General features: G+C 37.9%; 1 protein-coding gene across 6 annotated transcripts in view; it reads left to right on the top strand.

Annotated features, from left to right (window-relative positions):
• ccdc117 (coiled-coil domain containing 117) overlaps positions 1-22,293 on the top strand; it is a 47,325-nt gene that overhangs the window by 18,100 nt on the left and 6,932 nt on the right. For 4 of the 6 annotated variants that reach the window (XM_072587186.1, XM_072587185.1, XM_072587187.1 and 1 more), the window contains 4 exons: positions 1,921-2,280; positions 8,668-8,718; positions 17,691-17,945; positions 19,868-20,005. In XM_072587186.1, coding sequence (XP_072443287.1) covers positions 1,964-2,280; positions 8,668-8,718; positions 17,691-17,945; positions 19,868-20,005 — 761 coding nt within the window. In that variant the 5' untranslated portion in view covers positions 1,921-1,963. Of the gene's footprint in view, positions 1-1,920; positions 2,281-8,667; positions 8,719-17,690; positions 17,946-19,867; positions 20,006-20,101; positions 21,680-22,293 lie in introns of those variants that run through there. The other 2 variants (XM_072587190.1, XM_072587189.1) reach the window with 2 other exon arrangements.

Below are 22,293 nucleotides of genomic sequence, written 5' to 3'. Positions count from 1 at the left end.
TATTTTGGAATTTTCTGTTTTTGTTATTTATTTTGTGTGAATTTAATAGGCAAGTAACTCTGCTTTCTAATGTTGTGTAAGATGCACCAATGCTGAAAGGAAATTTTTCAGAAATGTTGAACACCTATGGTTAAGTAAGTGTTGAAGGCAGTGAATATTCATTTGGTTTCTGCCTCCGACTTAAAATGAAAAGTAAAAAGTGAATTGTGGTTGTAAGTATTGAGTTCCTGGAGCAATTCCTTTACAAATCCTGGCAATGTTTCTAAGAGATTATCAGGTCAAATTTGCCTAACCTTCATTAAAGAAAATGACTCCACATTTGGATTGAAAAGAATTTTATACCCTAAGTTAAAGTTTGCATTCTCAATTTTACTGCTTACAATTTCTGTCTGTGCCACACAGGACCAAGCACTCTTGAGTGGTACCTAATTCAATATCTTAACAGTCACTTGCTACATGACCAACTCGCTTGCAGTGTTGTGCACCACCTGCTAGATGTACCAAAGTAACTTTCCAAGGCTACTTTGATAACATCTTCCTGACCTGCAACCTCCATTGCCTAGAAGATTTAAGGACGTGGATGCTCACCACCTGCAAGTTCCCCTCCAACTTGGGGTCCTTCAATTAAGATCCTGGAAATCACTTCCTAACAGCACTGAGAGCTTATATATGCTCCCCACTTGCACCCCCATGGACTGCAGTGATTCAAGAATATACTTTAGGGCAATTTCCACTGGCCTGTAAATTCTGGCCTAGCTGGTGATGTCCACATCCTGTAAACAGATACTTTTATTTTGAAAAAGAAAATTAGCCTTGAAGGAACCTGTGTTGAATCATTGTGGCGATGCAATATCCTTTGTTTTTGAATGTCGATTGGTAAGGAAACATGTAGTTTGATTTTCATGAGCTGAACTTTTTTCATGCGTAAAGCAGATCTTTGTGGTAAGTGAAGAATGTGGAAGTCATCCTAGCTTTTGTGACAGTGTATTTTACCAGGGAATGGGCAAACAAATACAGCTAGCTGAAGAATTGTTTTTGGATGGTGTTGACTTGCCGAGTACTTTGTTTGGCATTCTTCTCATCAGAAATGAAGATAGGTGTTATTACTATTCTAGTTTTTGGGTGATATCTGTATTATCTAGCTGCTTAAATGCATCTGGAATTTTATGCTTTATATGTTCATGACCTGCAGCAAAATATTTACATATGTGATTCTAAACTTTTTTTGTGTGTACCCTTGTGATACCTTTAACCAGGCCTGTGCACCACATTTAATTCCATTCTTATTATTAAAATGTTGAGTTAAACCTTTCATTGTAAATAGTCTGAGCGGGACAGTGATGTTGCTGGGTGAAACTGCATTCACTGTTATTGCATTAAAGTTGATGATGTTGTATATGTCTTGATGGCATGAAAGTTCCTGGGACCTTGAGTCCTCGCACCTGTTTGAAGTGTGTCCATGCGTCCAGTCAATTTTGGTCTGGTATGGTGAGTTGTATTTAGGAAATCAGTGGCTACCAAACATATAAACATGCTTTATTAAATAATACAGCATAAAATGCTCATTTACAAGGCTGGTGATAAAATGTAAAGTCTAATGTGCACAACAATAAGCTACCAATTTTATAAACTGAACGAGATATAATTACTCTATGTAGCAGAAATGTGTTCAAGTTGTAAACCAAAAGTCTGCATCATTGAGCATCTTAATGCAGCAATACAACTTTTTTTAAAAATACATGAAAATGTAATGAATAGCTATGATTTATTAGCTGCTGTATAGATCTTGATTCATTAAATTAGAAAGATGTTCTAATGCATGGTTAACATCTCATTTAATATTTTAATTTGCTTTGTCTAAGACTCCTCATCAAAAAAGATTTCTTGTTTTTTTTTCTTACATTGGTTCTCCTCTTACAGGGACTTACCTTTTAAATAACTGAACTCTGTTGCATTGTCTGCTATGGTGATGGCACACAGCCTCTGTTACAACTCATTGACACCCTCTGGCAGGCAGCTGTTTCAGTCTCCCACACTGGAAGTATATGGGAAGAATGCATCATGTGCTGCAGCACGTATCCAGGATCCACTGTGCTGGCAGACAGACTGTTTTGTACCAGCATACTGTAATTCCACTACACATCTGGAAGAAAAAGGCTCTAAGCAGGGAGATGGAATAAGTGAAAGCATGGACACCAGTATGGAGTCTCCAGGATATAATCCAATGGTAAATGGAATGAGAACAACTACTACAAAATCTGAAGTGAAGCATCCTCCTTTGTGAGTATTAAAAATCCTATTACTATCACTGGCAAAAAGAATCTTGATTCTACCCATTTTTGGAGTAATGGGAGAAGATTTGAGTGCCTTCTGTGCCATAGCTAGTAGTTGAGGAAGAATAGTTATTTTGCAAGACTAAGGAAGTTCTGATGAGTTTTAATGTCTCTTTCTATATTACTATTGAAGCTGATTCCCAACACTGTGATGCAACAGCAGTGTTCTAATTAGATGTTTTAACATGTAGCTCGAAGGGGAGGTGGGGATTAGGAATTGAAATGGAGGTAGAATTTTATTGCCTTCTTCACACATTTGTTCAAGAACTTTCTGTACTTTGAGGTCGAAGTAAAAGTATTTTGAAATGGAAGAGTCTTTAATCTTTGACCTTCCTATTATGAGCTTGTCAGAAAGGATGGGGCTGTGCCCTCTCATTGTAACTTGTTTTATAAATGACTGTGTTTATGCCTTTGTTACTTCTAGATTTTATTATTTCTACATGTTCAAGGCTGTTTTTCTGCATTCCATACTCTGTAAACTTCTACCAAAACATTAATCTGTCATCTCTGTGCTCGTTATATTGGCTGTTCTTTAGTCTCTCATGGATGTCGGTGTCACTACTAATTTTCCTTGAACTGAGTGGCTTGATAAGCAATTTCAAAAAAATGGTTGAGAGTTACCCACATGATATGGATTGAAGTCGCATGCAGGTCAGACGGGGTAATGACATTTTCCATTCTTTTTAAGGGACATTAGTGAACCAGCTGGGGTTTTTGCATCTGTCATTTATAGTTGTCATTATTACTGAGATTAATCAGATATTCTACATAGTCATTGTTCAAATCAAATTTAAATTCACACATCTCGAGAGCATTTGCCTGGGCCTCTGGTTTACTGGTCCGGTGATATTGCCACGATTCCACTATCTCCCCTATTAGTCGAGCAGATCTTGATTTATAATTATTGCTGTGTTTTAAATCCCTCCAAAGGCCAAGTCTTTATCTGTCTCTAAGATGCTCAAAACTCTTATCTCCGTGCTCAACTAATTTGTTTTTATGCACCCAATTTGAATAGCTCCCCCATTAGAGGGGGAGGTGGGGGGCATTGTTAGTCCAGGACAGTATTACGGTTGCAGAAAAGACAATTGAGCATTCGTCTACTGAGGTAATATGAGCTGAGTTAGAAACTGGAATGGAGAGGTCACCCTGTTGGGAGTTTTCTGTAGGCCTCCGAGTAGTTCCACAGATATAGAGGAAAGGATAGTAAAAATTATACTCAATAGGAGCGTGAGTGACAGGGTAATTGTTGTGGGGGCTTTAATTTTTCAAATATTGAACAGGAATACTATCGTTCAAATATTTCAGATGGGTTAGTTTTTGTCCAGTGTGGAGGAGGGTTTCCTGACAATATGTAGACAGGCCAACAAGGGGCAAGGCCACATTATGTTTGGTACTAGGTAATGAGCCTGGCCAGATGTTCGATTTTGGAGGTAGATGAGCACTTTGGTGCTAGTGACCACAATTCAGTTATGTTTACTTTAGTGATGGAAAGAGATAGGTGTAGACCACAGGGCAAGAGTTATAGCTGGGAGGAAGGCAATTACGATGTGATTAGGCAAGATTTAGGATGCATAGAATGGGAAAGTAAACTGAAGGGGATGGGCACAATTGAAATGAAATATGGAGCTTGTTTAAGAAACAGCTACTGCAGATCCCTGGTAAGTATGTACCAGTCAGTCAGGCAGGGAGGAAGTTGTCGAGTGCAAGAGCTGTGATTTACTAAGGAAGTTGAATCTCTGGTCAAGAGGAAGAAGGCAGCTTATGTTAGAATGGAAGCACACTAGCTTTCGAAAGCTAGTGTGTTTCCAATTATACCTGTTGGACTATAACCTGGTGTGTGATTTTTAACTTTGTACACCCCAGTCCAACACCGGCATCTCCAAGTTATGTTAGAATGAGATGTGAAGGCTCAGTTAGGTGCTTGAGAGTTGCAAGTTAGCCAGGAAAGACATAAAGAGAGAATTAAGAACCACCAGGAGGGCACATCATAAGTCATTGGTGAATAGGATCAATGAAAACCCAAGGCTTTCTGCAGGTATATCAGGAATAAGATTAGGGTCAGTCCAAGATAGTAGTGGGAAGTTGTGTGTGGAGTCAGAGGAGATGGGGCAGTGCTAACTGAATATTTTTCATCAGTAGATGTGTGAATTTAAATTTGATTTGAACAATGACTATGTAGAATATCTGATTAATCTCAGTAATAATGATAACTATAAATGACAGATGCAAAAACCCCAGCTGGTTCACTAATGTCCCTTAAAAAGAACAGAAAATGTCATTACCCCGTCTGACCTGCATGCGACTTCAATCCATATCATGTGGGTAACTCTCACCTAGAAAAAGACAATGTTGTTGAGAATACTAAGATACAGGCTACTAGACTAGATAGGATTGAGGTTCACAAGGTGTTGGCAATCCTGGGAAGTGTAAAAATATGACCAGTCCCCTGGGCTGGATAGGAATTATCCTACGATTCTCTAGGAAGCCAAGGAGGAGATTGCCGAGCCTTTGGCTTTGTTCTTTATGTCGTCATTTTCTACAGGAATAGTGCCAGAAGACTGGAGGATAGCAAATGTTGTTCCCTTGTTCCAGAAAGGGAGTAGAAACAACCCTGGTAAGCATAGACCTGTGAGCCTTACTTCGGTTGCAGGTAAAATATTGGAAAGGGTTATAAGGATGGGATTTGTAATCATCTAGAAAGGAATAAGTTTATTTAGGGGTAGTCAACACGATTTTGTGAAGGGTAGATCATGCCTCACAAATATTATTGACTTCTTTGAGAAGGTGACCAAATAGGTGGATGAGGGTAAAGCAGTTGATGTGTATATGGATTTCATTAAGGCGTTTGATAAGATTCCCCACGATAGGCTATTGCACAAAATAGTCATGAGATTGATTTAGCAGTTTGGATCAGAAATTGGCTAGCTGAAAGAAGACAGGGTGGTGGTTGATGGGGAAATATTCATCCTGGAGTTCAGTTACTCATGGTGTAATGCAAGGGTCTGTTTGGGTCTACTGGTCATTTATAAAAATGACCTGGATGAGGGCATAGAAGGATGGGTTAGTCAATTTGCAGGTGACACCAAGGTCGGTCGATTTGTGGATAGGAACTAAGGATGTTGTAGGTTACAGAGGGACATAGATAAGCTGCAGAGCTGGGCTGAAAAGTGGCAAATGGTGATTCACTTTGGAAGGAGTAACAGGAATGCAGAGTATTGGGCTAATGGTAAGACACTTGGTAGTGTAGATGAGCAGGGAGATCTCTGTATCCATGTACATAGATCTGTGGAAGCTGCCGCCCAGGCTGATACGGTTGTTAAGAAGGCATACAGTGTGTTAGCTTTTATTGGTAGAGGGATTTAGTTTTGGAACCATGAGGTCATGCTGCAGCTGTCCAAATCTCTGGTGCAGCCGCACTTGGGAGTATTGCGTATAGATCTGGTCACCGCATTATAGGAAGGATGTGAAAGCTTTGAAAAGGTTTGAGGAGATTTACCAGGATGTTGCCTGGTATGGAGGGAAGGCCTTATGAGGAAAGGCTGAGGGACTTGAGGCTGTTTTCGTTAGGGGAAAGAAGGTTGAGAGGTGACCTAATTAAGACTTAAGATAATCAGGATTAGAAAGGGTGGACAGTGAGAGCCTTTTTACTTTGGTGATGGCTAGCACGAGGGGGCATAGTTTTAAGTTGAGTTGTGATAGATATAGGACATATGTCAGAGGTAGTTTTTTTACTCTGAATAGTGAGGGTGTGGAATGTACTGCCTGCATCAGTAGTAGACTCACCAACTTTAAGGGCATTTAAATGGTCATTGGGTAGACATATGGATGAAAATGGAATAGTGTAGGTTAGATGGGCTTCAGATTGGTTTCACAGGTAGGCGTGACATCAAGGGCCGAAGGGCCTGTACTGTGCTGTTATGTTTTATGCATTAGTTGTAGCCTCAAGCTATGGAGAGAGGCTTCAATTTCATTTCATTTCATCATCTGGCTGGTCAGGAATTTTTCCTGGACTAAATGCCTGCATTGGTGTATGTTGGAAGAATTCACAAGATTATGCTTGACCTGTTTGTTCATGTTTCCGGATCAAATGCTGGAGTGTGACTTAAACTTGGAGCTTCACTGTATCACACCACCAAAACCACTCCCCATTTGAGGAAAAAATTACAATATCTGAAAATTCCTTTTGTGAAAGTTAATTTTGTTCTTTTCTGACTAGAGTTCTGATATTTGACTGGCTATTAATGAGATTCGGTGCCTTTTCGCCAAGGACTCTTGTGTATCATCTTTTCTAAAATAGCAATTAATGCAGAAGTGATGGATATGGGCACAATTACAACATTTAAAAGATATTTGGATAAGTACATGAATTGGAAAGATTTAGAGGGATTTGAGCCAGAGCAGGCTGGTGAGACTAGTTTAGTTTGGGATTATGTTTGGCAAAGGATCTGTTTGCATGCTGTATGATTGTGACCTGCGTTGCATACTTATCATTTTGCTAATATATTCTTCCCTGATCATACTTCATATAAGTAACCGAGCTGCTTCTAAAACATTTGGGTTTTTGGGGTTGTCATTTGGGCAACACTGATAAAGCAGTATGTACTGTATTGCCCATCCCTTTTTGTCCAGAAGACATTAAAAACCAACTATCTGGAATTGGGCTGGAGTCAAACTTAGGCCAGAATGAACATGGGTGAGCAAGGTACTCTTTAATGGAGGATGTTCATTAGCTATTTATTGCAGAGTCAGTCTGGCAGATTTCACAGGGAAACCCTTGTGAAGCCCAAAGTGACTAGCTGTATTGAATTCGGTGTTATAACTTTCCTACTGACTTTTGGGTTGCTGGTTCAGTGTGATTGTTAAATTGTGGGGAAACGAAAGAGAGCCAAATGTTTGTGCTGTTTCTCTCATTTCTTTGCCCAAGAACCAGTTCTGCTTTGGGTGTACCCTGCTTCTCAGTGATTACAGGAGGGCAGTTTCATTGGTGCTGGATGTACTCCAGTACAGGCACGCAGTGGTAGTATCCTACCTGTTAATCTAGGTAAGAATTTTTTTTACAATTTATTCAACTACAGGAACCAAACTCCAATCTTGTTCTGCCTAATTACTTCTCTTGTGCTTCCCGAATCAGTTTGTTTGTAAGGAAACTTGATGTAAAGGAACCAGGCCAGAAAGTACTATTGCAAGAGTGGAGGTTGAGCATTGAATTTTTAAAAGATATATCAGATGTGGAGGCAAGGGCAGAAGCATTTAAAGAAATAGTTTTCAGAGAACAATTGAAGTGGTTTGGTTCTGCTAATAGTAAGCTAGATGTAGAATGCAAGACACCACTGTCAAAAAGGATTCTCTTAACATAAGTTAAACGACAGGGAAGGATTGCAGATACAAAACCAAGGCTTGTTGTCTGGGCAGTCAGATTCCTAGTGAGACCCTACCCATTTCGCCTCCACACTCTCAAGGCTGCAATTGACCCATATACCTGAAGTTAGTTATGGAAATTGGGTATTTTTGGACAGAGCTATTTAGGAAATCTACTTTCTTATTTGAATATCCTTTATTTAGGAAGAACTTTGAGTAATTTTGGCTTTCAAGCTTAAATATTGCTTTGACTTGGGTTGAACGGGTCATTTAGGAGGTTTAGTTGAAATGTAAGTCTAAATTTCAAGTGTATTTTTTTAACAAGTGAGACTTAACAGTCTGAACCTCCAACCTGAGCTACAAATCTTGTCTCAAATCACAAAGTGAGACTATTTCCTGTTTATGGTATCAGAAGCCAATATAACATACTTTACAACCTGTAGTCACTGAACCTTGCTGTGTCACTGGGATCAATGACTGTGTGCATGACACTGTTTATGATGTCAGTGGGATGGCATTATGTGACTGGGTTTGCTCCAGTCTGTTGCACTTAGAGATGCCATTTTTATGTACAGTGTGCTTCTTGGGTTATAAAAGTGCACAACTGCAGATATGCTATTCTGTGCCATAACCATTGCCTACTAATTTAAAATGGTATGCGTTTGACTAGTACTTGAAATCTACACCAGTGTGTTTATGCATTCGGCAGAAGGCGTCATGTTAGAATCCCAAAACTAAACTGTTTTTGAAGATTTTCAGGACTTGAGTTACCAATGGCATTTTGGAGTCTAAAAGAGTTCTACAACATCACGTTAGAATTTTATAGAAAAATCGTTTTTTTAAGCAGGTAGTAGCACTTCAGTGTAATTTTTGTACTTATAAAAGCAGCACTTAAAGTAGGCTGATATCATAACAGACAATTTTACTTTGCATGTTTTTTTTGTTCACCTAATCACCTGTTTCCCTTTTTAAACAGAAGGAATGAGTTTTTCAGGAGAAAGCACAAGCGGGAGCAGGAGGAAGCTGAGTGAGTATCTTCATTGGGCCTTATTTATTCTGCTTCCGGGGAATTGGAAATAGCACTGTTTGCAGTTTTTGATGGCAAATGGCATTCATTAAATTTTTATGCTTGCTGTTAACATTGCTTTATTGTAACATCGTTTACTGGAACATCTGGGATCTCGTGAATACTATGCTTTATTACACAAATCCTTGTCCAGTTTAAAACAAAACAACAAACGCTGCAGCAGGGAATAAGGTGAATTAGAGTCCAACTATTTCATATATTGATATGAATATGTTAAATTGGCAGAAAGAGACTTGAAGAGACTTACAAGGATTTTATTGCAAGTCATTGGTTTGGCACAAATTTTTTTCACCACTTTTCTTTTGGACTCCCTAATGTATGGAATAGCTGAGTTCTTGTCAATCTGCTTCCATGTGAGCCTTTCAAGGGACCTGCCTTTCTAACTCTGACAGGCTCCTTTTAAGGGAAAACATGTATGCACATAAGGAAGATAGGAAAATACACAATTTCAGATTCTCACTGTTATATAGTGACCTTGCATCATTTTTTAATATAGAGGCATTCGTTCAAGTCATCGACTATGGGTCTGTTTTACTATGATCTGCCCATTCAAACTTGGATGTTTCCTTCCTCTCCAGCATTTGCTTTAAACTGGCTATCTTTATTCTAAGACTTTTTTCACTTGCACTTTTTGGAGAGTGCACATTATTCCAGGAAGACTAAGTACCATTCTATTGATATTGTTCTTTCAGTCTATTCTTACATATTGTATTTTATAATAACATTTCTTCCTGGAATTTTAGGCACACCAAACACATTTCAACAACATTGACAGTTTGAATTTCAGTTGCTGATGTGTTTTATTTTTCGCTATTTTCTTTGCCTTCCATGCCAAGGAAATACTTACCTACTTTCTCACAAAAGTAGTATTGCAAATCATCCTGCACTGAAAAATCCATTGCTAAGATTATGCAGTATCTTCAAAAATATCAGTATCCATTTTGGTGTCACCCAAAGTTGAGAACTTCAATATACTTTTCTCTATTTTACTATCCTGTATATGTTCTCTATCTTTAGATTTTTCATAGCCAGACTACATTCCAGTACATCAAAGCTTGCATTTGGTGAGGTTATGTAGCTAACCAGTTTGAGATTTCGCAGGTATGCCATCTCCTGCTTTGGTTGCAGCCTCCTCTTTTTACCTAGATCTGGTAAGGCTTCACGTTTTCCTAACCAGGCATGTGGTGTAGAATTATGTTTTGACTTTCCCTACTTAATTCCCAAACCCATATATTTGAAAGCTCTAGGAGCTTGACTGTCAATTTTTAATTCCTTTGTGATTCAATTTATGGTCTTTAAAGTCATTGGTGCACCCCCCCTCCACTCACATACACGCACACAGTTGTGAAGATGCTTGAAAGTTTTCTATTATAATGCAAATGCCAGGTCTGTTAGTTTGAATGCCCTAACATTAATAGAAATGCCATTGCTGAAAAATATTGCACTATGAAACGTCATTAATCCATAAGAGTTTATGCAATTTCTAGAGCTTCCCCTTTGTTCCTGGTGCTTCCTCTTTTTGGGGTTATAAAATGCCCTTCTTGAGAAGGCTACTCTGCAGGAAGTCAGATTTGATATCAATAGAGTAACACCTCCAATAAAAGGTTGTTAAAATGGCTATAAAGATGTTCAAAATTACTTTCTCAGGAGAAACTATCCTAACACCATCCTTTTTTTTAATCACAAGCATTTCTCAAAGCGTTGAGCTACAACTCTAGCCTTAGCCTGTTGCAGCCATTTTGTTGGTACAGGTTCATTGGTTCGACAAAGTTGGTTGACCTTTATCTTCACTTTCAGAATATATTCTGAATTATTTCTTGTAACTCTTAGTTTAGCTTCTTTTAACCTATCTTCCATTCAACTAATAGCCAAAAGGGCTGTCTCATTATGGAGCGCTCTATCTTTGTGCATTGTCTGAGTAAGTTCTGTATTACACGTGTTACTTGGTTGCCTTTTAAAGCTGTGACTTCTTCTCATTGTGATTTCTCTGGACTACTTTCAGGATGTGTGCTTGAAATCCTATGTACTGTATACGACCTTTTTCTTCAAACCAGTACTGGAACAGCAATTTCTAGTTCTCTATTTATGTAACCCTTGCATGATGCTCAGCTTTTCTCCCTCATTTCAGGAGTTTAGCCTGTTTTTACATTTCCCCGTGACTTGCCTGCAGCTCCTACCCTCCAGTCATCTGACTCAGCTGACTGGTAAACTGTGTGTACGAACTTATTTCGGACAGTTGTTTAGTGAACACATTTGATTACCTTTTCATGTTCTTCAGTCTGTGCATGATGGGTATGTTTTTCCTGAGTTTTTGAGTACTACCCCTCTATCCAAATTGTAGACTTCATGGACATGTGAAGTATATGGTGCTTCATCATCAAGACCATCTCCCATGTTCTCAGCGTTTGAAAATTCATGGCTCATAACTACTCATGAGGGCTGCACCTCTTCATAGCCTGTTGTATTCTGGAAGTTTTTCTGTCATGACCGATAACCTTCCTTGGTCATCCCCATTCCATGTGTACTCCTCTGTTATTGTAAACTGCCAGTTGATCTGTTAAAGATGGGCTAAACGCATTAGCCTCATTCTCTTTTACCTTCATCCTTTTTGTTAAACTTTAAAAAATTGTATCCAGTAACTGAATTTCAAAATCATCTCCTTTTCATAACTCTTCTTTCTAGTTAATTCTATGGGCTTGAGGTTTAGTCACAGCAGAGCCAGGAAACAATTATGGATGTTTCTTTAAAACATTTTTCTTACATTGGTTGTTCTACCACTCTTGGTGAAGCCATGTTCTCAAACCTGCAAGATCATTTCCCAAACTAAAGTCAATCCTCTAGGGGAATTAATTTTATTGCTCCAACTAAACTTCTCCGTTTGCCAAGTCACTCTTTTTAATTCCTCTCTATGTAATGAGACTGGTTTGTAACTTCCAAATATATCTCCGATTAATGCTTCAGTACTTGTCATTTAAGGTTTTAAATTAACGTGAATGCTCTTCTGAATTTGTCCATGATCATCATTTCCTGTACATACTTAATTTCTGTATAACTTGAGTGATCTGAATCACTGATCCCAAAGCATTTCTTTCAGATTCCATAAATGTTTGATTAGCCTTTTTCTCTCCCTAAATTTTAATTGATAAGCTTCAGGTTTAAAGCTCACAAACATAAAGGATACCTCTTTGACAGTTTCCTACCCTACAGATTATTCTTCTGACAATTTAGTGCACACGATCATAGTTGTACCTGACTTAACGCTTATATTAAGTAGGTTCAAACATCTCTTGGCCACTTCGTCTACCCCACCCACCTTGAATGAGGTAAAATATCTTTTTGTATCTATACCTATTATATTTAGGCATGAACTGTAAACTCTTGGTTAAATTAAATCCCCCACTGGAATCAGAATCCTTATTCGAACTACTACCTTTTCTCTTCCCTGTTTATTTTCTTTTTTTTTTTTTGCTGACTCACTCTCTAATTTCCTTTTTAGAGTTCAAATCTTCTTAATAACGTTTCCTGCTGTATTTTTCTCTGCTTTACTTTTTCTACTTTGACTTTGCTTTTTCTTTGTCCAGTGTTTTTCATTTCTAACTGTATCCTAACTAATTCTAGCTGTGACATTCCAGTTTCATGTTTCCTTTTTCCACTTCTAAGTGTATAATCCCATGAAGCACTTCCTCTTGTACATTCCTGTTTTTATTTCTACCTTGAATTTAACTACTAACTCTCTCCGTTTAGTTTTGGTCAACATTTTAAAATTAATCTACTGTTATATCTTCCACTTCTGAAAAAAGGTCTTAGAAACATTCAAAGCCCGCTTCAAATTTCATGCAACAAACTTCGAGATAGAAGACCAGGAGTAGGCCATTCAGCCCCTTGAACCTGCTCTACTATTCAGTAAGATCATGGTTGATCTGTGACCTATTTTCATGCAGAACAGTTGATTTATGTCCAGAACCACTCCTTAGCTGTTACTTCTAATAAGAGAGACAGCTGTCTTGAATCCAGTGAATTCAAGTATCCTACCAAGGCCCCCCTGTTATGATCCCAGCTGGTGTTATTGCTGACTGAAATCTGACTTGATAGATCATATTTTGTTTTGGTGATCCATTAAAATATACGTGAGCAATTTTGCAGCTTTTGTCTTTGCAAAACAAATTTGCAAAAATCATGCTGTTTACTTAAATTCAAAGATTTATAAACCAGCAGTAAAAGTATAAACCCATTAATTCCAAAATGCTCCTTTTATAAATTGCAACAAAAAGCCATCCCTTGTAGGGTACTTGCACTGGAGAATTTTTCCAACAGCATGAATGGCTTAAGGTGACATTAACTGTTGGACTGGAAACTCTCCGCTTCCTCCTGGACCATAAACATATTCACCTTCAGATGAGTTCATGGTTTTATCTCAATATTTCTGGTTTGTGATTATTGCTAAGTCTTAATCCTGGGGTAAATTAGTTTTGCTACTTTCTCCCCATTTTGGGCACACTACTCTGTAAAGCAGTCTTCAACTAAAGACTTCACAGAACTGCCCAAAACAAAGTACAGCAAACTTTTTATTAACCAGAACCTATTGGACAAGGACAATGTCAGTTACATAAAATGTAGAACAATACAGCGAAGAACAGGCCCTTCGGTGCTCACTGTTGCGCCGACCTGTGAACTAATCTAAGAGCATCCCTCTACACTATCGCATCATCATCCATATGCTTATCAAAGGACTGTTTAACTGCCCCTAATGTGGCTGAGTTAACTATACTGGCAGGCAGGGCATTCCACACCCTTACCACTCTGAGTAAAGAACCTGTCTTTGACATCTTTTTTAAATCTATCACCCCTCAATTTTCAGTTATGCCCCCCTCATACAAGCCCACATCATCCTAGGAAAAAGATACTCTCTGTTCACCCTATCTAATCCTCTGATCCTCTTGTATGTCTCTATTAAATCCCCTCTTACCAACTTCCCTCCTCAGCCAAGTCCCTCAGCCTTTTCTCATAAGACCTTCCCTCCAGACCAGGCAACATCCTGGTAAATCTCCTTTGCACCTTTTCCAATGCTTCTACATCTTTCATGTAATGAGGTGACCAGAACTGTACGCAATATTCCAAGTGAAACCCACCAGCGTTTTGTATAGTTGTAGCATGGCATCACCGCTTCGGAACTCAATCTCTCTACCAATAAAACCTAACACACCGTATGCCTTCTTAACAGCACTATCAACCTGGGTGGCACCTTTCAGGAATCCAAGTACATGGACACCAAGATCCCCCTGCACATCCACACTACCAAGAATCAAGAGGTTCACATAATCAATGTAAAAACACCAAGTAACACACATCACTGTTATACTTTATTTACAGCATATATCACTTGAATAGTAATGCAACTTTGCCTTAAATAAAACTTACTGATAGCCTTCTCTCTCTCAACCTCAACTGACTACTTGGACATCACAGCAATTGCAATAACACAGTAAACATCTATTTCTGGTGTGTAAATTTTTTTTTGGTTTATTGGAAGTGCCAGTTAAAACAAAGTTTTGCTCTAAAAACTGGAGGTGGGGGGAAGGAATGTATTTCTTTAAGCTGTGGGTGTTTTCCTCAAGCTTTTTTAAAAAAAAATAGAAATTTCTAACAGACTTTTAAAGCACAATGATTTACAGTTTAGCAAAGTAGAACTTCCGTTAGTTGTTTTTAAAAAAAAACCATTAGTGTTGCCAAGTAGCTCTTGCAAACTGTTTCTTAAAATAAATCAGCATGCAGCAGAAATACTTAAATTTAAGTATTAACTTCAGAAACAAGGAAAACCCATATGTCACTGACCCCAAAAGCAAAATAAATGAGCTTAGAATATATTCCTACAAACACCTGCAAGGAATTTTCTTGCATGTAATACCCATGCCAATGCTGTTTGTAATTTGACAGTTTGACTGATCTGCCAGTATCTGTGCAACATCTCATCGGTGATTGTGTTTCCATCCTCTCAAGCTATTGCTGAAAGTAATATTTAAATTCTGTCACCTGTTCTGAAATTCTTCATTCACAAGTTCACTTCCATTATCCATTAATTTTGTTGCTCACCCAAAGCCTGTGACTTTGTTTACTCTGAAGCTTCCGTACTCATAGTTTATCACCATTTATATGCTAAACCTGTTTGCAGTATCTATAGAATGTAGTAGATAAGCATTCCATTTTAGTCTCATACCTTCAGATCCATGTCTACTGTTTCATTAAAATCTCAGTTAAATGGTGTCTTACAGTATTTAATACATAAATCATCTAATGCATAAAATCCCCCCACCCCCAAATGAGATGATGTTTACTCATCAATCAAATGTTGATATCCATATGCTGAATTAGGTGGCAAAAGAATGCTAGAAAACTCGCATCTTTGAAGCGAGAAACCGTTAAAGTTGCAGGTCTATTACGAGGTTATTGTAATCCAATTCAGTTTTAAAATACTTCATTGGAACTCCTGAAATATATTTTTACTATAACTGCACAATAGAACATTGTTTTAGATTTGTCTTATCAAATCAAGCTTTCATTCAGTCTTAAATATTGGTGTTTAGTAATGGAGGATCAGAAAATTGAAATGTTGTGAAAGCCTATCTTGGAAGTATACAGACTTAAAATTTGGTATAATTAAAATGCAAGAAATCATTTGTGTGGCAGGAAAGGCATGAGAAGAACGTTCAGCAAAGTTGCATTAGGTTAAGCCTTATGGGATTGGGTAATACATTTTGAATTGTTTCATGACAGGAAATGGAGTAAGAATAAATGGATCATTTACATACTGGCAGGTTGAAAGTAATGGGTTACTGCAGTTTTTGAATCATGAGTATTTACATTTTATATAGCTGATGTTGGCAACATTTTATTTATTGCCTTTTCTTCTTCTTCCTATCAAATGTATCACTTTTCCCAATTTAGTTTGGTCTGCTTAATGTGTCCCCCTTCACCAGTCTATGTCCTCTTGAAATCTGTCATTAACCTATCCGTTTACAATACTGAAGTTTTGTATCGTCTATAACATTTGAAATTATGCTCTGTTCACCCAAGTCTAGACCATTTATATAGATTAAGGAAAGAAATGAAATTAGTATTGATTCTGGAGAATCACCTTACTATCAATTTTTAAGGTGCCAGAAGAACAACCATTCCCCCATTCTGAAGTTCTTCATCCTGTGACTTCCTCCTTGTTCTAGCTTTGTAGACAATTCACTGTGGCAGTTTGTCAAATGTCTTTTGGAAATCGGCATCAATGGCATTCCCCTGAGCATCTAATGATCTAGCTTTTCTATTGTCTGTTCTTAATGAATTTGTTAGCCCAGCCAATATTTTGGCAACATGTTCCTCAGTAAAGTGCAAAGTATTGAGTTCCTTAGTAATGCATTCTGCCTTTATGCATAGGTCCTTATTCATTCTGTAAGTTCCTTATCCTATCTTGTAAAGATTTTCACTAATCTAGTCTATAGAAAATTTTTGCTATTCCTTTTGTACACCACCTGCTAATCTCTTCTTATACTTTCTGTTTGACTTTGATTTTTTGTTTGCATTTTTCTTCTGAATTTTTTTGTTTAATCATCCTGGTTCTCAGTTTGTATTGCAGACCTGATGTTTCTCTTATGCTTTATCTGCACCTTTTGAATAATTTTTCATTACTTGGGGAGCTATCACTTTCATTTTCCCTATTGAGTAATGTACTTAATTTTACTTTTTATGTTTAATGTTTTACGTTTGTTCAGTTTTACCTGTCAATTTTGCATAAGAACATAAATAGAGGAGAGATGGCATTTGAACCTGCTTCTGCATTTAATAAAATCATTGCTAAATAGATTGTGACCTTGACTCTGCTTTCTACCTGCCGCATCTCCCCATAATCGTTGACTCCCAGGTAGATCTAAAATCTGTTTATCATCGCTTTCAACGATATGGCTTCCAGGGCTCCCCAGATCAATGAATTCCAAAGATTAAAGTGCCTTTTGAGGCAAGGGATTTCTCATTTCAAGTCGTAAATAGGATGTTATCTCTCTTTTGGAGCTTTGCCTCATGGTTCACCCTCTGAGGCATAGCAGCAGCTTAGTATTATCTTATCAAATCTGCTCAGAATCTTGAATGTTTCAAAAAGATTTTCCTAACTTCTATGTTTCATTGTGTACTTGCCTAATCTTTCTCCTTAAAACAATACCTTTTAATTTCAGATTTAACCTGGTAACCCTTCTTTGAGCTGCCTTGAGTGCAAGTACAGAGGATCCTCAATTATCTGGCATTTGGTTATCCGAATTTCAGATGATCCAGCAAGATCACAAGGTCCCAATGCTTGGCTAAACTGGTTTCCAGCATTTGATTATCTGACATTCGATTAACAGAACAAAATACTCCCCACCCGAGTCCTTTGTATAATGGAGGTTTCTCTGTATATCTCTTGGCTTTCACCTCTGTACCTACACTGTGTAGGAGTGAGTTAGCTCAGTTGGCTGGGCATCTGGTTTGTGCAAAGTGATACTCTCTCGCGCTGTCTCTCGAGCATTTATTTATCAAGGAGTGCAGATGATCTGCACTAGACATCTGAACAGGATTCTTAATTCCTCTGTCTGCTTCCTAGCCCAAGTGAAGTGTGGTTAATTACCAATCTCCGAACTAATGTATTAGTTAAAATTGCAAACTTCGTACTTTAAAATTAATCATGAGGCTTGTTAAAGGCATTACCTGGCTACATTATTTAACCCATGCACCTTTCAAGTGTATTTTGGCCTCCCTGTTGGTGATTAGGAAGCCCTTAGTGGTTGTTAAGGATATATTTGCTTTACATAGGAATAAACTGAGTTATTCCTTAAAATAGTTTATCCTGTTGACATTTAAATATTTGTATCCCAGTGATATTTTGCTCTCTTTTCCAGTGCTCCTGCTAGGAAAAAACGTCTAACTGAGAAGATGCTTGACTGTCTGGTGACTCCAGTGAATGTGTCATGCAGCTCTTGGCCTTACACTTCCAACCCCCTGGAAAGTGGGATATCTGATGTTGCCTCCACTTCTTGGCAGATTGGGCCTAGCTCACAGGAATTTAGGGTTATTGAGAATGAAGCACCCTATGTGGAAATGAAACCTGATCCGAGCGAAGAGGGATTGCAGAAACTGAAGGAGATTGAAAATCGGTGGGAGTCTGAAATGCAATTTCTTCTGGATACCTTTGTTGATTTGAGAATATTATTGGTCTTCGGAATAGTTCCCATCTTCCCTACTTAATGTATATTTATGAAGTGGTATAATTTATTTGAGAAGGCGATTAAGAAATTGTATTTGGTGAACTGATCTCCTTGCACAATGAAGGAAATTGCATAAGTATTCGCTGACTTGTTAAAGCTATTAGTACGGTTAGCAAATTCCATAACTAAGGTGAAAATATGGGGCAAGTAATAATGAAAATCTTAATGAGTTTGGAGAAGAAGGTAGGTAGAAAAGTTGGAATGTTCATTAAAAGTAATGAACTGTAGTCTGAATTGATGATATTTGAGCATTTGTTAGCAATAATTGTGCTTTGGGCTGCTAACCATAGCTGTGTTTGATGCTAAGGGTTCGTTCTTTTAAGATGAGTTGACAGCAGTTAGTAAAGAATTAATGTTGATGTAAAAGGTTCTGAAAGCAAGTTGTCAAGTAAAATGGCCAATTATATTTTCTGAGGGGAACAAAGTAGTGATGTTGGTTGACACAAAGGAATTCACTGCACACAGAGCTGTCCCAGATATGCCAAAGTATTGTCCACTTCATTTCGTTATAAATCAAATGTTATATATTCCTAAATAGAGCTACAGCTGTGATGAGTCATAAGTACTGTATATATTTGTATAAAAGTCAAATTTTTTTAGACCATTTTGAAAGGTTCAATTTATAGGTCAACTATTCCACAGGCACTAGTTTTGAGGGGCTGAAATTCATCCAAATACCATATTATTAGCAGACGTCCATTTGATCTATCAACTAATCCCGGGAAATGAAGAAAAACACAATAAATTACAGTAAAGGTAATTACTGGATAAAAGCAAGATAAACAAGAATGAATTGCTGGTGGTAAATTTTTATTTATACATACCGGTACAAAAATTTAACATGTCAAACATTCATTGAAATCCTGCAAAATCGCACAGTTCAGCATCGTCATGGCCTGGTATAATGGCCCACTTAAAATGAAACCTTTATTAAATTTTTGAATGTGTAAGTGTCTTGAATTTCCCTGTCAAATTCTTCATTTCCCTCCCGTTTACTCTTGTATGTAATGGACCTCAGCAACATTAACAAAGTTGTCAAAAGAATTAAAGATATTGTAGCTAATACATCTCCCTTTTATTCAGGTATAAAAGCACAATTAAAATTATTAACTTTAAAAAAAATAATAACTTTTGTATAGTGAGCAAAGTGCTCTAAGTACCAATAGAATTGGTACAAGTCTGAATGAATGAATGAAAACATGCTTTAGTAAACCAAGTGGGCTAAGTAGAGTTATGAATGAATAGAGACACAATTTAGTAAACAAACAGCGCTGAGTAGAGTTACCAGTATGAATGAATGCAATTTCATTTAAGTGGGTTAATGGGAACATACAGGTTTCTTTTGTAAGAGGTTTATAATGTGATAAAATAGGTCAACGTTTACACGAGATATATGGAAAATACAAGCTTTTTCTGGCCAAAAATAAGGGGTTGACTCTTAAATGGGTAAATACAGTATATGTACTCCTGTGACTTTTTTAAATAACTTAGCAAGGCATCGTTCTCCATGTTGTGTGAGATCATTTTTATCTAGTTAGTACAGTTCTTGATGGTAATTAAGTTACTATTTGAATCAAGTAGGTCTTAGCCAAATTTAAAATTGAATTCAAAATGTTTAATAACCATAGAACTTTATTTCAGAAGTTACAGGTTTTCTGATCTCCATTCTCCTAGAAGTTATGGATGCTGCAGTACTGCAGGTAGACAAAGGAAGGCTATATAATTGCATTGAAGCCAGGTCTTTGAGAAGAATTCCCACTGAATCCTTTTATTCTTTCCTTCAGTAACCTGAATATTATTCTGCTTCCTAGGCTTGTTGAGGGAGACGATCCAGAAGGTGATGGAATTGAGGTTTCAGACATGCCAGTGCTAGTTTTATCTGATTCTCTACGAGAAGAACTGAGGCCTGGTCTGGAAGAAATTTTGCCTCGTAGAATAATGGAATCTCTGTAAGTGTGATTTCACCCCTGTAAGTGTGACCTTTTTCTGGAGGTGGGCAATCTTGTTGGGAATGTCTGTTTTCTTTCCCCCATTTCTCTTCACAGGAATCATGCACAGTTACATCAGTCCATCTGTTTACTTCATGCTAGCTATTTGGATAAGGGTTTAGGTGACCTTGTGGGTTCTGGCTGTAATCTTCTACAGGTTTTCACTTCCTGGGTGAGTTTTGTTTGGACCTTTCCATATGACACCGAATGGTTAGTATAATGAAATCTGCAAACTGCTTGACCTATGTCTTTCTAAGAAACTGAATTAAGATGGAATTAAAGATTTACTTTGGGTGTAACCCATACCTTGTTTTCTCTAAACATACAACAGAATCTAATGTAATATTAAGGGTTAAATATTAAATAATCTGGCAGTCAAGTTTGGAGGAAGGGAGAAAGATTGAATTTGTTTGAGAACAGCAAGTGCCTGAGAAACAGACATATTTCCACTTTGTGGAATGAGATATTATGCTGTCTGTACCAGTATTGAATAATTGGTTGCGAAATGCCACTCATAGACTGAGAAAAGTACTTAATTCTGTTTGTTCTATAAGTTGTCTTTTTTTTGTATCTACGTTTTCCTGAGTGAGCAATTTAGTGAACAGATCTGTCTGAAGTTTCACCCTTTTTATCACTGAAGGAATAATGATCAGTCTTGAGTTTATCAAAGCAAAATCACAAGAACAAAAGCATGAGTGAAATTTATTTTGTCTGCCTTGGCAATGTGATATTTGATTAATTCATCCTTTAAAAAAAGAAATGTTTTCCAAAGCATTTGAGAGTGAAGCTTTTAATTTCTATACCTTTGTTGTTATTGTATCTTCAGTTTAAGAATACTAAAAGAATGTGGTGAGAGGGGTGCTGACCCTAACTGAGTCATTAACTGTTACTGGCATTTCACACTACCATTCTTAACGATTGTTTCTCTGCACTTCTATTAAAGGAAAGCTGAGATTTAACAAAGAACCATATTTTTATTATATTTTAATGTGGTTGTTGTGATGATTCCAATTTCCTTTATCTAGTGCCGGTATGAAACTGTTTAGAAATACGTGTGGCTTTTTGCTTCAGTCCTTCATACCAGCTACAAAGTGGATGACTTCCCAGCATGAGTGATATGGAATTTGTCTTTTCGTCACTAATGCATCATTCTAGCTATGAAACCATTTGTAAAGCAGCATAACAAACTTTTACATACCATATCTGCACTTTCATCTTATCTCAAGAGGGTTGGAATATAAAAGCAGAGATGTACTACTAAGACCTTATAAAGCTCCATTTGGAGTAATGTGTCCAGTTTTGGTCCCCACACCTCAGGAAGGACATACTGGCACTGGAACGTGTCCAACGGAGATTCACACGGATGATCCCTGGAATGACAGGTCTAGCATATGAGGAACGGCTGAGGATACTGGGATTGTATTCGTTGGAGTTTAGAAGATTAAGGGGAGATCTAATAGAGACGTACAAAATAATACATGGCTTTGAAAAGGTGGATGCTAGGAAATTGTTTCTGTTAGGCGAGGAGACTAGGACCCGTGGGCGCAGCCTTAGAATTAGAGGGGGTCATTTCAGAACAGAAATGCGGAGACATTTCTTCAGCCAGAGAGTGGTGGGCCTGTGGAATTCATTGCCACGGAGTGCAGTGGAAGCCGGGATGCTAAATGTCTTCAAGGCCGAAATTTGATAGGTTCTTGTTGTCTAGAGGAATTAAGGGCTACGGGGAGAATGCTGGTAAGTGGAGCTGAAATGCCCATCAGCCATGATTGAATGGCGGAGTGGACTCGATGGGCCGAATGGCCTTACTTCCACTCCTATGTCTTATGGTCTTCATCTCTTGAAATTGCAGGATATTGAAGCTCTGCCTGTTGATAATACAATTTTTTTTGTAGGTGGAACCATTTCACAATTTCATGTATGCTGTAGATTTGGAGGTCCCAGTGTTGGACTGGGGTGAACAAAGTTAACAATCGCACGACACCAATGGGTTTATTTGGAAGCACTAGCTTTCAAAGCGCTGAGCAGAGCTCAGGATGGTTGGCTTACAGGAAAGTTTGAATTTGCAGCCATTGTCCTCCAAGATGGAACTGGTTGTGGGTTTGGAAGGAGTTGTTAAAGGCATGTTGGTGAATTTCTGTAGTGCATCTTGTAGATGGTATGCACAGTTGTTACTGAGCATCAGTGGTGGAAGGAGTGAAAGTGGTGCCAGTTAAGCGAGTTGCTGCTTTGTCCTGTATAGTGTCAAACTT

This window comes from Chiloscyllium punctatum, chromosome 17 (genome assembly GCF_047496795.1).
Source record: "Chiloscyllium punctatum isolate Juve2018m chromosome 17, sChiPun1.3, whole genome shotgun sequence".
Lineage (NCBI taxonomy): Eukaryota > Metazoa > Chordata > Chondrichthyes > Orectolobiformes > Hemiscylliidae > Chiloscyllium > Chiloscyllium punctatum.
The sequence above is the reverse complement of the archived record's forward strand: the minus strand, read 5'-3'. Positions and strand labels throughout refer to the sequence as shown.